This window comes from Chiloscyllium plagiosum, unplaced genomic scaffold (assembly GCF_037043375.1).
Source record: "Chiloscyllium plagiosum isolate Xiang-an unplaced genomic scaffold, Cpla_swu_hap1 HiC_scaffold_39, whole genome shotgun sequence".
Lineage (NCBI taxonomy): Eukaryota > Metazoa > Chordata > Chondrichthyes > Orectolobiformes > Hemiscylliidae > Chiloscyllium > Chiloscyllium plagiosum.
The window spans coordinates 36,460,979-36,474,112 of record NW_028270177.1 but is presented as its reverse complement, the minus strand read 5'-3'; the positions used below and the strand labels follow the sequence as shown (position 1 = coordinate 36,474,112).

Sequence of the window (13,134 nt, the reverse complement as noted above, 5' to 3'; positions counted from 1 at the left end):
CAATGGGCCTGATATAAATGTCTGACCTGACATTTCTAGCCAGATGGCTGCAAATTAGCTTTTATAAATATAACTCCCGTTTGTAATTCATAGCTTCAGTCACACACTGCCCATTCATTCTCCACAGTTTAAAAAAAAGAAATTTAATCGATTAACATACTTCTTTTAACATTCCCATATAATTTGAAAAGTTGATGTGTTAAAACTTTGAAACCTGTTTGTGTTAAAAATAAAGGAATTCCTAATTAACATGAATTTAATCACAGCATATCACAGCAAGATGATATTTCACTCCTTTGGTGTGGTCCCTCATTAAGGAATTGCAGTTATCCAGTAGAGCAGATATATATTGTTTACTATGTAGTGGTGTCATTGTTTATCAAACGCTGGAGCACTGATGTAAAAGTGTAAACTGGCCATTTTCAGTAGTATCCCTCCAATATGGAAGCTGGCCATTCGGCCCATCAAGTCCGAGCATCCCACCCTGACCTACACCCTCTCCCTGTACCCTGAATTTCCCACGGCTAACCCATCTCGCCTACACACCCCTGAACACTATGGGGCAATTTAGCACGGCCAATTCACCCTAACCTGCACATCTTTGGACAGTGGGAGGAACCGAGCACCTGGAGGAAACCCACACAGACATGGGGAGAATGTGCAAACTCCACCCAGACAGTCGCCTGAGGTGGGAATCGAACCTGGGTCCCTGTCACTGTGAGGCAGCAGTGCTAACCACTGAGCCACCGCACCACCCTACTTGTCCCACTGTAAAAATATCACCAATACTTTATGATGTTCTGTCTGGTGTTCTTTTAAACCCCCCTTGACATTGAAGCAGCTAAACAGGAGTTTGTTATCAAACTCTGGTGAACTTGTGACTGTTTTAAACACGTCATCTTATTCCCAGCCAACCTTGGCCTGCTGCATTCTTTCAACACAGCTCAAAGGAGACTTCAGAAACAGTACGTTCCCTTGCTCCTTGGAACCCTGCAGCTTTCCGGCCTGTGAATAAATTCAATGCTTATTGACAAAATAACAGGTAAGATACATTGGGCTAAATCGCAGCTAAAATAAAAACAACTGAGTCTTTTTGGAGGGATACCTTCTGTGAGTCTGAGGCTGCTTTTCCCACCAAACCCACCTCATTAACCAGCTGCCCCACCCTGCAGTGTACCCCATATCAGATTCGGCACACCAGCTATTCCCATAACAACTCATTACTCGTGGGATATCCACATAAAGACTGACAGCCTGGTGCTGGCTTTAAAAGGCCACTGCACAGCCGGATGAGAAATCAAAGTCAGTTGCTCAAGGACAGATTGTGAATCTATTGGAGTAGGGAAAGATAGCACCACAGTTCTCCAATAGGTACCTGGAGGTCCCAGTCCTCTGGGCTGCTGCTGAGGAGAGCTATCCTCTTTCCATGCTCCTTGCCTCCCCCACCCTCTCCCCCACGGGAGAATAGGAGGCCATGACACCCATGCTCTCCCACTCTGACCATTCCCTGTAGCACCTTCCTTCACTCACTCTCAACCCATGAGCCTCCCCCATCACGGACCCTGCATGGTCTCTGTGCTGCCTCCTCACTCACTCAGAACGCCTCACCCACCCCAGGGCCACCAGCAGTACCAGCCAATGCCATCTCCTTCAACTTCTCCCTTTCCCTCTCTGGAAGATGGTCTATCACAAGGCAGGGAGGGCCTGCATGTGTGGAGGGGGTGGTGGACATCAGGTTCCTCACCCGCCCCACGATGAGAGAGAAGGCTGGCCCAGGCAGGAGAAGACTTGGATTGCTCCTGTGGGGATGCGGAGACATCAGTGTCCCACCAACTGAGTCAGTACCTTCATCACGCCACGGCACCTCGCACATTAACACCACTGTTGGTGCCACTCACCGCTCCCCGCTGGCCACACCACCTTCTCTCTGCTGTGCCTGGTCAGAACCAGCAGGATGTCTGTGGGGAAACACCCAGATCCCCCCCAAGAAAACATCTCCTCTGCCTCTGAGGAAGCATCGGCAGGTCTGCCTCCTGCCCTCCCCCCATTAGCCCGGATCCTAACACCTTGCGGGGGGTGGCAGCATAAGACTGCCAGAGGGTGGAATCACAAGCTGGTACAAGGAAATATGTGTCAGGTTGCCACACACCAGGCTCCTGCTCAGCCCCAGGCAGGAGACGGGCCTGTGGTGTGGCTAATCAGGGACTTTGTCCACACACATAGGGAGGGGCAGGGGCAGCAGGCAGGGATTTGGGCACAATGGCCCCCATTGCCCAGAGGCTGCAGCAATGCAGTGAGTAATGCTGCCTCCATGGGCAAGTTGGCAGTGCCATGGAGAGACAGGCCCAGCACCCTCAGGGACGGCTGGAGGGGGGCACACCATTGTCCCAGACATTGGCCTCAGGACTGAAGGCACTGTGACAGGGGATGGGGAAACCTGCTGCCTACTCCAGGTGCCCCTTCCTCACTCGGAGATAGGGCAGTGCCAGGGGTCAGCCAGCTAGAGGAGGGACCACAATCCAGAGGAGAGAGAGCTCTGCAGATCCACCCTGCCTGCCCTCCCTTCAACCTCTGGAGATTGATGTTGAGGATGATCCACTTGCCTCTGCCTCGAAGACCCTTGGGATGCCTGGGCCATCCAGAAATAAGTATCAGGGTCACCTGACCAAACCTCTAAGGCCAATGGGCTCCATGGAGTTCATTTCGACAAGATAATGAGAGGGAGTAGGAGAAGAAAACTTATTGATGGCAATTTGGGGCCATGGGGTGACAATGTGCTGTGATTGGTTTTCCACTTCAGTTTGAATGTCCCCGATTTCACTGGATACCTGGCTGGTCAACTTTCTGTCAAGCCTCAACTGTTACATTGACCAGAGGTCAGTCCGCGAGCTGAACCAGTGCCCTCTGAAAGGAGCTCTCTGCTGAGAGGCTGCTGCCTCCTCTGGGAGGGGAAAGGAACATGGCGGGTACCAGGATACTGATGCTGCTGACTCATTTGGACCTCCACTTTCTCTCACTGCCCCCGCGTCTCCTGTGCAGCTCCCAGTGAGTGTCTGTGTCAGGCTGGTGCAGCACACACAGGGTTCAGTGTGTAACAATCTCCAGTCCAACTCTGGGTCCGGTATCCTGCGTGTGTGTGTGTGTGCGCGCGTGTGCCTGTTCCCCGATAAAAGCCCCAACATCAGTAATGTTTGCACCCCCTCCCTCGTACTCCAGGTGCAGTCATTTTCTCACCCCCTGCAATTGCTCCCTTTCCATCTCCATGATGACTGGGTCCCTCCACTACAATGGACAGCCAATCTCCACCTGAAAATATTGGGGAGGTCTCCAGACATTAAAATTCCCTTCCTCATGGCCCTTCCCATGTTCCCCAGCATCTTCACACCCTTACCAGCTACCCAACCAACCTGCCAATCCCCCTTCTGCATCTGCTCACTCTTTGGGCCTGGTATATCAGATGATCATGCCAGGAACAGCTACTCACTGCACCTCCATTTTGAAACCAGGGTGCTCCTTATTGTCGATGACCTCCACCCCTTCCACATGCTTTCCTGTCTCCCCTCTTTACATATACTGTTTTACTCCCTTCAGTTGTCATTCCACCTTCTCCCCAGTCCAGAGGACTTACTTAGAGTTAATGAGAATGAACATGGTTTCCTTGCCCCTACCATTTCCCCCTCACCTCTCTGGATGGAGCTGACGGACTGACTGTGGCTCACCCTTTTCTGCGATGTCACCAGATAGCCCTGACTGATGGTTGGATACCTAGTCCCCACCCCCATTGCTATGGCACCACAGGACTGACCATAAGTCACTCCCCAGACTGCAGGGGCATGGACCCTTTACTGAGATCACCCTGAGTGGACACCTGACTGTGGCCAATCCCCTGGACTGGTCTAGGTGGAGGTGGGGAGGGGATCTGCCCCTGATTAACTATGCCAGGACCCCCTTCCTGACAGGTGCCTCCATAAACTTCAGTGAAGACTGCTCTCCTAAGACTTTGAGACCTGGCTGTTTGCGTACTGGCCATGTCATTAGATTAGATTACATTACAGTGTGGAAACAGGCCCTTCGGCCCAACAAGTCCACACCGACCCGCCGAAGCGCAACCCACCCAGACCCCTACATTTACCCCTTACCTAACACTACGGGCAATTTAGCATGGCCAATTCACCTGACCTGCACATCTTTGGACTGTGGGAGGAAACCGGAGCACCCGGAGGAAACCCACGCAGACACGGGGAGGACGTGCAAACTCCACACAGTCAGTCGCCTGAGGCGGGAATTGAACCCAGGTCTCTGGCGCTGTGAGGCAGCAGTGCTAACCACTGTGCCACCGTGCCGCCATATGTTGACTGAATAAGCTGCTGGCACATGGGGCTCCTGTGAGTGCTGTCCAGCAAGATAATGCGCTCCCATTGACTGAGAGCTGTGAGCAGCAAAGCAAGGCTATGTGATTACAAAGCAGGGCAAGACAGAGATAATGTAAGCGTAGGTACTAAGTGAGCAAGCGTTAAGCGAGTAAGTGAGCAGTCCTGAGGTACAGCCTGGTCCAGGGTGGGGGTTGGGTCCCTGTCCATACACTGAAACATCCCTGCTGCAGCCTTCCAATGCTAGTCACCAATGCTAGCTGTAATGCCCTTCAGAACACATTGACAGGGTATCAGAGTGGTGCCACAATGGTGAGCAGGAGTTGATGCCAATGTCTATGAACGATGGATGCCTGTGGATCATGCCCGACGATGCTGTTGGTCATGTACAACATGGAGTGGTTTAGAGCAGGGGGTGAACTGAAGGCACCAGGTACCTCCCCTGACTCCCATGGCAAGTTTTCCTGATGTTTAGCTCATTTGGTAAATGAGCGGAGATAGAAACCTGAATAATAACAAAGGGAAGGGTAGCATCAACAAGGTGATTAGTAAACAATAACCTCCTTGAATTGATAAATTGCTGCTTCCAGTGAGAAACTCACCGAGCCGCTTTTGAGAAGCGTAGACTATGGATGACATACCCTTGATCTTGACGTCCTCGCCAGACATCTCATCTGATCCTGCCACCAATCTCACTAAAGCCCACATCATTCAGCCTGTGTAAGATCCTGCCTATTGCTTTCCTTTGTGTAAATAGTTTATCGACTTGCTTAGTCACACAGCACTGATCCCAGAAGCAAAACTCCCAAACGTCCTTTAATCACACCTGTTGAAAGATAAATCAATATTCCCCTTCTCTTCTCTTAGCAATGACTTTAATGAACATTAACAATGCGATGGGCAAGGTGTTAACATGGCCTGAAAAATTACTTTTCCAACTTCAGGTTTTCTTTCTGACAGGAAATGTCACTCATGAAACTGATCACAGTGTCATAGAGTTGGGCAGCATGGAAACAGACTCTTCAGTTCGACTTATCTACATTGATCAGATATCCTATATTATTTTAGTCCCATTTGCCAGCACCTGGCCCATATCCCTCTAAACCCTTCCTATTCATATACCAATCCAGATGCCTTTTAAATGTTGTAATTGTACCAGCCCCCACCACTTCCTCTGGCAGCTCATTCCATACACGCAACACCCTCTGTGTGAAAACGTTGCCCTTTATGTCCCTTTTAAATCTTTCCCCTCTCCCCTTTAACCTGTGCCCTCTGGTTTCAGACTCCCCCACTCTAGGAAAAAGGATTTTGGCTATTCACCCCATCAATGCCCCGCAATCTCTGCCGCTCCAGGGAAAACAGCCCCAGCCTATTCAGATGCCTCGAGATGACTGGTGTGGACAGCACTCCCCTGAGATTATTAGTGGGTTGCTTTGTTCTATTCTCACTTCACAATGAGAAATCCATGCTTTACCAACATTGGGGAGAAAGTGAGGGCTGGAGATGCTGGAGATCAGAGCTGAAAAATGTGTTGCTGGAAAGGCGCAGCAGGTCAGGCAGCATCCAAGGAGCAGGAGAATCGACGTTTCGGGCATACCAGAGGTACAACTCCAGCTTTCTCACCTCTTCCATCTATTGCTTCTCACTTCCTCGGCCATTTTTGATTTGTCCAGTGATTTTACTCAAGACCACTGAACATTGAGCACTGTGCTCTTTGAGTGTCTTGAGTCTAAGGCCCCTCTCTGCAGAGAGTTGAGGACAATATATATGCAGGCAGGCCTAGCTGAGGATTGTGGGTGGTTCTCTCTTTCAGATGAAGTGTTAAACCAAGTGCATGTCTGCCTTGTCAGATGGACTAGAAAGATTCATGACACGGTTTTAGAGAGTGACAGGGGATGTATTTCTATTACCACAGCCAATGCCTATCATCCAACTTCACTTAAACAGATTATTTGGTCATTAGGGCACAATATTTTAGGGGTCAGCCCACACACTGTCTGTCATCACTTCCCACCCATTCCCCATTGCATTGATTTTATTTAAATATTTATTCATTTTAGTTTCAGTCAGAGGAAAGTCTGGAATTCAAAACTTTGAAGCAAAGGTCACATTTTTGCTCAAAATCTTAAAGCTATTCATACATTAGTTCATTTTCTAACCTGCTTGATTTTCATTTCCACCGAAGCCACAGGGTCTATTGGTACCATTATCTCTGACACATTTCACCCATTGATTTCTCTGACTGGCATGTTCTGATTTTTTGTCTCATTCTTCCAGCTTTGCAGTTTACTTATGATTTCTGATAAATTAGAACCATTAGTGCATTTTTTATTACATGTTATAATTTTATTTAATTTTAGGAGCTGTTTCTGCGCTGCCTGACTAGTGAGCAGTCGACAATGTATTTTACTGTAGATGATTTGATAACCAGATCAAAAAGCTACTTGCAGTACAACACTATGGAACACAGTGACAACCACAATAATATCAATAACAGGATGAGGTTTAGTGATCCAACAAGCTTGTCCAACACACAATCCCTCTCATCGATCACAGACTGACCAAAGTAGATTACCAGCATGGAAATGTGAACTTTACATTCGTTTTTGCTGCTTCTCCGTGAGCCTTTCAACTTTTATGTTCCATCTCTTTCACCTTTTACTGACTTCAGCCCTTTTCCTCACACTCACTCTTTCCATTTTTCTTTCAGTCTCCCTCCCTCTCCTTCACTGCTTCTCATTGCAAGAGACATGGAGACATCCTCAGACACAGCCAATCATGTAATCTCCAAGAATAATACTGATATAATGAGTTTATTGCAGAACCAATTTGAAAGACAGGAAACAATTGTAAAAAGTAATATTGTAGTTGAGAAGTTACATATCTGGGTATGTAATCTGCAGCACTGTTAATGGAGCTGAACTGATTCAGCCATTAGACTAGCAAGTTATCTGAAACCTGTAAAACTCCTAAACTTGTGACCAAGACAGTATCAGGTTCCTGTGGTGCAGTTATAGTGTCCCTGCCTCTGGACCAGGGGGGTTCCGGACTGCTCCAGACTGATATCACTGAGCAAGTTGATTAAAAAATATCTATGATCAGGAGTTACTTAAACTAGACAAGCGAAAGTAATAGGAGATTGAGAAAGTTGTTGGTTCCCAAAAATCTTTTTCTTGTAAAAAGTTTCAATTATCATCTTGCCGGCTGACATTAAAGTATGGAATGGACCTAATGTACTCCACCACAAAGCAGAAAATGCTGGAGTAATTCAATAGGTCTGGCAGCATCTGTGGAGAGAGTGACCCTTCTTTATTTGAAAGTGCTCTGCTTGCTCGCTAGTAAGCAGCTAACAGTAATTCTGAAGAACGATCAGTGAACTCGAAACGTTAACTCTGTTTTTCTCTCTCCACTGATGCTGCCACACCTGCTGAGCTTCTCCAGCAATTTCGGTTTTTGTCTGTTTTAGATCTCCAGCACCCACAGTTCTGTGGTGCATTAAAGGGGTGGCATGGTGGCTCAGTGGTTAGCATTGCTGCCTCACAGCACCAGGTTAAATTCCAGCCTTGGGCAAACGTCTGTGTGGAGTTTGCACATTCTCCCCGTGTCTGTGTGGGTTTGCTCCAGTTTCCTCTCACAGTCACAAAGATGCACAGGTCAGGTGAATTGACCAGGTTAAACTGTCCCATAGTGTTAGGTGCATTAGTCAGAGGGAAATGGGTCTGGGTGGGTTACTCTTCAGAGGGTCGGTGTGGACTTGGGCCAAAGGGCCTGTTTCCACACTGTAGGTAATTTTTAAAAAATAAGCAGGTTATGGCACGGTTTGTGTGAGAGAGGGGATAAATCTGGCTGGCTGATGCTGAGCAGATGGAAGATTCTTACACTGAGAAGGCTAACAGCCTGAAATAATGATGGAGGGTGCTAACAGTAGACAGCAAGTCTCACACAATCTAAATAGAGAGACACTGCAGAAAGCAAGCACGTCTCTCCGGTCTCTCCTCAGAGGCCCCTGTGATGTCTGTCTGAAACACTTTTGACTAGAGATAAACCTCAAAAGGAGTAGACTTGTAATGCACAGCAGGTCAGGCAGCATCCCCAGCAGCAGGAAAATCGACCCTTTCCTGATGAAGGGCTTATGCCCGAAACGTCAACCCTCCTGCTCCTCGGATGCTGCCTGACCTGCTGTGCTTGTCCAGCACCACACTCTAATCTTGACTCTAATCTCCAGCATCTGCAGTCCCCACTTTCACCTTGACTTGTAATGGACTGGTGTTCACCAGCAGCTGGGTTACAAAGTGTCCATTAAATCTGTAGTGACTGGAGTCAGGCAGGGAAGGAAGATTTGTGCAGGGAGCTCGGAGGGGACAGTGACAGGAGCTTGCCCCCCTGTCAACCGAAAGTAGAAGGGTATCTTTTCTTACCTGAGCGCCTTTAGCTTCTGACGCATTGGCCAGGGTCGACAGCGAATGTTCGAGATAATCTCTTTCTGTATCTGAATATTCTGGAAGATTTCTTCCGGATCCTTGCAGTCAGCTTTTTCATCGTCCTGCTCGTCATCCTCCGAGTTACTGTGATTGTATTAGACAAACACACAGAGCACTTCCCTCAGTCTCCAATCCAAGCATCAAAATGGACCAAAGGAAGTAACTCACTTAGAAAGCACTTCCAATCCAGTCCAGTTCGTTTTTTTTTAACAATTACTGCAGCTTGTAAAAAATTAAATAATGTCCGATAATTTTTTCCTCACCAAAATATCATACTTTAGAGTTGTACAGCAACTCCTGTGGCCTAGTGCTGTCAATTCTTTGTAAACTGAACTAGTCCCATTTGCCTGTATTTGGCCCATATTCCCCCTTAACCTTTCCTAACCATTTACCTGTCCAACCTGTCTTTTATACTTGCTTAACAAGTATAATTATGCCTAATTATACTTGCTTAACAACTAGTTCCATATACACCCCACCCTCTGTATGAAAAAGTTGCCCCTCAAGGTCCCTTTTTAAATCTCCTCCACCTTAAACCTATCTAGATTTGGACTACCCGGCCCGAGGGAAACGACCCTGACATCTCACCCTACCCATGGCCCCTTATGCTTCTGAAAACCTCAATAAAGTCACCCCTCAGCCTCAAACGCTCCAGAGAGAGAAAACCAAGTCCCAGCATATCCAGCCTCCCCTTACAAATTCAAACTCTGCAGTCCCGGTAACATCCTTTGTAGTATAGACAAATAATTATTAATTTAAAAATGTAAACAAAAATTAAAGTACATGTAATCACCTCCTTATACATCTGAGTACATCTCAATTAGAATGAAGTGTTAAGATTAATTGTTTATTTCGGATAGGTCTCAAACAACTCAACCTTCTCCAAATACTCGAAATTCCTGGTGAAGATTTTTTTTGGGGGGGGGGACGGACGGAATTAATCACAAGGAGCACTTCACATGTCTCTGAACGAGATCCCCCTTCCCCAGCCCCCAACAAAACACACATTCCCAAACTGGGTCCCACCTGTTCTCATGCTCCTCATACGCTGCCGAGTAAATCCTGCGGCTGATGGAGTTTTTGCGGATATTTCGGAGTCGCTGCGATGCCCTGGAGGATTTGTTGCCGGCTGCCTCACTCATGGCTGGCTGTTACAGGTCCTGGGTCCTGTCCCCAGTGCCTCTGACAGTAACCCAGCGCTCCAAGCACTCCCTGACCAGGAGCCAGATGCTCACTCACCGCCCGCCTCTTAAAGGAGACACCAGCCTTCAGCTCTCCCCACTTCCAACTCTCTGGGTAAGCAAAACACTCGATTCGTGGAGAGATAAGCTGCTCCTTGGATGCTGCCTGAACTGCTGTGCTCTTCCAGCACCACTAATCCAAAACACTCGATTCCCACCCCCCACCCCCCAGGGCTGGGAAGCCTGAGATCAAAGCAGCGCCTGTGGGGAGAGATACAAAAAGGTTAGCAGTTCAGCGTGATGCCGAGCTTTTAACATGAGAAAATGCCTTCCACTTGAAACGTGGATTGAATATTTCCCCTCTCCACTCTCTTACTGCTGAGCGCTTGCAGTAATTTTTGACTCTTTCAAATTTGCTTAATGGCACATGAGCAGACAGGGCCAAAAGAAAACTGATCAGTTGTGGGTTTAGAGGGACATGGGCCAGGAGCAGGCAGGTGGGACTAGTTTGGGATTGTGTTTGACATGGACTGGTTGGACCGAAGGGTCAGTTTCCAAACTGTATGACCATGACCCTGTCGGACTGGAGCAGTAAGACCCTTCACCAGCAGGAGGGGTCTAACGTGGGCAGTTTAATAGAGTTAATCAAAGTTCATATTCAGTGGCACCACATTAGTCTCCCTGGGTTTTTGTCACCAAAGTGATCAGTCAAGTCAAATTGCCCACGATTAAAATCCAAAATAGTTTGACGAGAATTTTCTCTTTAATTTCCCAGCCAGTCTCTCTCCCCCATCCAAGAGAAGGTTAGGTTACCAACAGCATGGAAACAGGCCCTTCGGCCCAACAAGTCCACATGACCCTCCAAAGGGTAACTCACCCAGACCCATTCCCCTACCCTATATTTACCCCTGACCAATGCACCTAACACTATGGGCAATTTAGCCTGGCCAAGTCACCTGACCCACACATCTTTGGATTGTGGGAGGAAACCGGAGCACCCGGAGGAAACCCACAGAGACACTGGGAGAATGTGCAAACTCCACACAGATAGTCGCCAGAGGCAGGAATCAAACCCAGGTCCCTGGCACTGTGAGCCAGCAGTGCTAATCACTGAGCTACCGTGCTGCCCTTTCATTCTACATGTGACAAAAATAACAAAGATCCGCAGGTAGGATCAGTGCTGGGTCCTCTACTTTTTGTCATTTACATAAATGATTTGGATGTGAGCATAAGAGGTACAGTTAGTAAGTTTGCAGATGACACCAAAATTGGAGGTGTAGTGGAGAGCGAAGAGGGTTACCTCAGATTACAACAGGATCTGGACCAGATGGGCCAATGGGCTGAGAAGTGGCAGATGGAGTTTAATTCAGATAAATGCAAGGTGCTGCATTTTGGGAAAGCAAATCTTAGCAGGACTTATACACTTAATGGTAAGGTCCTAGGGAGTGTTGCTGAACAAAGAGACCTTGGAGTGCAGGTTCATAGCTCCTTGAAAGTGGAGTTGCAGGTAGATAGGATAGTGAAGAAGGCGTTTGGTATGCTTTCCTTTATTGGTCAGAGTATTGAGTACAGGAGTTGGGAGGTCATGTTGCGGCTGTACAGGACATTGGTTAGGCCACTGTTGGAATATTGCATGTAATTCTGGTCTCCTTCCTTACGGAAAGATGTTGTGAAACTTGAAAGGGTTCAGAAAAGATTTACAAGGATATTGCCAGGGTTGGAGGATTTGAGCTACAGGGAGAGGCTGAACAGGCTGGGGCTGTTTTCCCTGGAGCGTCAGAGGCTGAGGGGTGACCTTATAGAGGTTTATAAAATTATGAGGGGCATGGATAGGATAAATAGGCAAAGTCTTTTCCCTGGTGTCGGGGAGTCCAGAACTAGAGGGCATAGGTTTAGGGTGAGAGGGGAAAGATATAAAAGAGACCTACGGGGCAACTTTTTCACACAGAGGGTGGTACGTGTATGGAATGAGCTGCCAGAGGAAGTGGTGGAGGCTGGTACAATTGCAACATTTAAGAGGCATTTGGATGGGTATATGAATAGGAAGGGTTTGGAGGGATATGGGCCGGGTGCTGGCAGGTGGGACTAGATTGGGTTGGGATATCTGGTCGGCATGGACGGGTTGGACCGAAGGGTCTGTTTCCCTGCTGTACATCTCTATGACTCTAGGTGCTGGAAATCTGAAACAAAACCAGAACCGTCTGAAGAAGCTGGAGCTGGTGCTGGTGCTGCCAGCCCTGCTGAGTGTCTCCAGTAGTTTCTGTTTGTGCACAGCCCTGAAGGCATGTCCTGAGCTCATCCTCTAGGACTCATTCCGGGGTCTTGCACAAAAGCAGGAAGTACAGGAGCAGATAAGCAGGTCTGGCAGCATCAATTGGGAGTGAAGCCGAGTTAATGTGTGGAGTCCAGTGAGGCTTCTTTTCCACGTTTTGCTCAGCCATTTCCTTGCAATCTCAGGGATGTCCCAAGTCTACTCCAGCCAGACTGCAATGGGAACCCATTCTGTTCGTGTTATTGTGAACCAGTGCAGAGCCAGCAACTCACTGTTGCAGACTGAAATGCTGATCTAATCACAGTAAATATTGAACAAAGTTGCCAGGGCTCCTGTGGCTCAGTGCCAGTGTCCCTACCTCTGCCTAGTCATGATTTGGAAGTGCCAGCGTTGGACTGGGGTGGACAAAGTTAAAAATCACACAACACCAGGTCATAATCCAACAGCTTTATTTGGAAGCAGTAGCTTTTGAGGTGCTGTCTCTTCAGCAGGTAGTTGTGGAACTTATAGCAAAATTATGGTCATGTTCCACAACCACCTGGTGCAGAGCTAGCACCTCAAAAGCTACTGCTTCCAAATAAAGCTGTTGGATTGTGACCTGGTGTTGTGTGATTTTTAACTTTATCTCTGCCTAGGTCGAATCCAGGTTCAAGTTCCATCTGCCCCAGGCATATGTTGCCAACACATCGGAACAGGTTGATTTTTTTCTTTTAATCGGTCTATAACAAAATGGCTACAATTCCTGGGATATAACCATTAACTGATGGCATCTTGACCTTAACAACAATGACTAAAAAAGATCCACAAATAGGGAAATTAAAATCCCTTTC

The 13,134-nt window shown here is 47.7% G+C and overlaps 1 protein-coding gene across 1 annotated transcript in view; it reads right to left on the bottom strand.

Annotated features, from left to right (window-relative positions):
- Positions 1 to 9,993, bottom strand: part of tmc3 (transmembrane channel like 3) — a 93,234-nt gene extending 83,241 nt beyond the window's left edge. Inside the window, exons 1-2 of the mRNA XM_043677608.2 lie at positions 9,878 to 9,993; positions 8,789 to 8,935 (exon numbers count right to left, since the gene is read on the bottom strand). Coding sequence (XP_043533543.2) covers positions 8,789 to 8,935; positions 9,878 to 9,993 — 263 coding nt within the window. The remainder of the gene's footprint in view (positions 1 to 8,788; positions 8,936 to 9,877) is intronic.
- Positions 9,994 to 13,134: the final 3,141 nt, after the last annotated feature.